Source organism: Lycium ferocissimum, chromosome 1, assembly GCF_029784015.1.
Source record: "Lycium ferocissimum isolate CSIRO_LF1 chromosome 1, AGI_CSIRO_Lferr_CH_V1, whole genome shotgun sequence".
Classification (NCBI taxonomy): Eukaryota; Viridiplantae; Streptophyta; class Magnoliopsida; order Solanales; family Solanaceae; genus Lycium; species Lycium ferocissimum.
This window is the reverse complement of record NC_081342.1, coordinates 17,190,220-17,192,726: the sequence shown is the minus strand read 5'-3', so window position 1 is coordinate 17,192,726 and position 2,507 is coordinate 17,190,220. Positions and strand designations below refer to the sequence as shown.

General features: G+C 36.6%; 1 protein-coding gene across 1 annotated transcript; it reads left to right on the top strand.

Annotated features, from left to right (window-relative positions):
• Window positions 1-518: 518 nt before the first annotated feature.
• Window positions 519-2,187, top strand: LOC132050642 (protein LIGHT-DEPENDENT SHORT HYPOCOTYLS 4-like). The gene is made up of 2 exons (XM_059441999.1): window positions 519-1,822; window positions 1,980-2,187. The coding sequence occupies exons 1-2, from the start codon at window positions 1,264-1,266 to the stop codon at window positions 2,012-2,014; spliced, it is 594 nt and encodes a 197-aa protein (XP_059297982.1). The 5' UTR covers window positions 519-1,263; the 3' UTR covers window positions 2,015-2,187.
• The last annotated feature ends 320 nt before the right edge of the window (window positions 2,188-2,507 follow it).

The following is a 2,507-nucleotide window of genomic DNA, read 5'->3' as shown; positions in this document are numbered from 1 at the left end:
TCAAATTTAAAAGCGTGTCATTCGTTTTTAAACTAATGAAAAAGAAGGAAGAAATGTATGTCACTTAAACATGGAAGATGTAATTACCCTTGTAACACTAGGAGTTTGTCGTACTTAAAGACCTTTTTTTTAATAGTACGTAAAGAACTTAGAGCCCATTTGGATTGGCTTATAAGTTACCTATAAGCTGTTTTCAGCTTTTTTGAGCGTTTGGTCAAAAATTTTAAAGTCATTTTGTTTAAAATAAGCTCAAAAAATTAATTGGGTTTGTTTGGCTTAACTTATCTAAAGCGTTACATTTATGTTCGAAAACAAATTTTATAAGTTAAAAAAAATAAGTTGACTATACCAACTTATTTTTTTTTTTTTATAATGTCAAGCAAATTATAAGTTCGCTTTTTTAAGCCCATCCAAACAGGCTCTTAAGTAGAATAACAAAAGATTTAGTCATGAAGTCATTATCTGTGGCACAAGGGCGTGTTGGACAGTCAGAACTGGGCATGGAGCTGTCATTCGAGCCAGAGAGAGTGGGTGAAAATTGGAACTGTTTGCTTCCTTTTTATATGGCCCCCATGTTTTCTAACTTTTTCACTGTCTCCATCTTACCTGCTGTCTATCACATTTGATTAATTTTCCTCAAAAACCCTATTCACCTCCCTTTTTCAGCTCTCTCTCCTCTTTCATCCAACCACAAATGAAAGACAGCATTAAGAAATAGCTAAGAGAGGGGGTTAGTTTGCTTCCCCTCTTTTGAGAAAAAACCAATCTTTCATCATTTTCAGAATACTAAGCTACCAAATCATCGAACAGGACAGTCTTCCAAGATTTTCTACTATTGCTCAAACAAAGAAACTCCAAGAAGTTCAAAGAACAGAAATGAACTGAAATAAAGAAACAAAAAAGGAATCCTTCCACTCAGTCTCCCATCAATCTCTTCATCAATATTATTCAACCCCATCATCCTTTTGCCTCTCCAGTACTCCTTCTGTCTTGTAATTTACAAATATGGTAATCTTTTGATATTTCAATCAAGAACCTCAACATCAACTATTTCCCATCTTAATTTTCCTTTATATTCGCACCATATCCTTCTTCTCATTTGAAAAATCTCCTTTCTCTTATTAAACCCTAAAAAGATCCCGAAAAACAAGGGTGGCCCAAAAAATTAGCAGAAGAAGATGAACAGTCACAAAATCAAGAAGTGACTGATTATAAGAATCAAGCAAAGAAAACCACAAATCGCTTAAGGAGCTGAAAATTAATATGGATTCCTTTGCAGAAGTAGAGAGTTCCAATCATTTAGCGAATACCAATAGCACTCACAACAACAGCAGCAACAACAACAGTAATAATATTACATCATCATCGTCATCATCGACCTCAAGCCGATACGAGAACCAAAAACGTCGTGATTGGAACACTTTCGGTCAGTACCTCAAGAACCATAGGCCCCCACTCTGTCTTTCCCGTTGTAGCGGAGCACACGTCCTTGAATTCCTTCGTTACCTAGATCAATTTGGCAAGACCAAAATCCACACCCCAATATGTCCATTTTACGGCCATCCAAATCCACCAGCACCTTGTCCATGTCCGCTTCGTCAAGCTTGGGGTAGTCTCGATGCCCTTATTGGTCGTCTTAGAGCTGCTTATGAAGAAGATGGAGGAAAACCTGAAACGAATCCTTTTGGTGCTCGTGCTGTTAGGCTTTACCTTCGTGAAGTTCGCGATTTGCAGTCGAAAGCAAGAGGTGTTAGCTATGAGAAGAAGAAACGGAAACGTCCTCAACCACCACCATCTGCTCAGCTACCACCACCACCATCAGGTGAAGCTTAACATGAACTTGAATTATTACTAGCTAGTATGCAACATTAGTAGTGGATTTAGTTAAAATTTTTATGTAGTTCTTAATTATGTCACTACGCACTAGGGTTTAATCATATGTATTCATGTATTGTACTGTCAATTTTTGTCTTTTGTAGTTCTGCTGGCCAGTCATCATGGATTCAAAGCATAGATTTGCAATGTACGGTTTTAGCCTATTAATTAGTAAGGCTAGTAGTTGGAACTAGTAGCAGGAACATAGTTCTTGTACGAAGTCTGGAACTTGTAGTAGGAATAAATGTACTTAATTTGGGAGCAACATGACTAAGAGGACCAATACTTTGGAATAAGTTTAATTATCATTCATATTTAGCTTTATGGAACGGACATGATGCTTTCTTGCTATGCTATCATCGTCATTATAACTTCATTTTCCTGTTTTTTGGGCTGTTTTGTATCAGGGCATTTTCCCTGCTGATCATTTCCCATAATTATGATATAGGGTTGATCTCCAAGCTGAACTTTTAGTTGGCTGTAGGATCTTAAGTATTTGAGTGCACGTAATAGTGAAGTTAATAACCTTAAAAATAAGGCCTAATACATTGGCAACCTCTTTAACTTGTAAGTACATTTTATTTAGACATTCAATGTACAACTTGTTCCAGTTGATCAGCTAAACACGTGAA

Coding starts and splice junctions, on each gene's coding strand:
- LOC132050642 (XM_059441999.1), top strand. CDS start 1,264: ATGGATTCCTTTGCAGAAGTAGAGAGTTCCAATCATTTAGCGAATACC. Junction 1,823..1,979: donor GCTACCACCACCACCATCAG/GTGAAGCTTAAC, acceptor TGTCTTTTGTAG/TTCTGCTGGCCAGTCATCAT.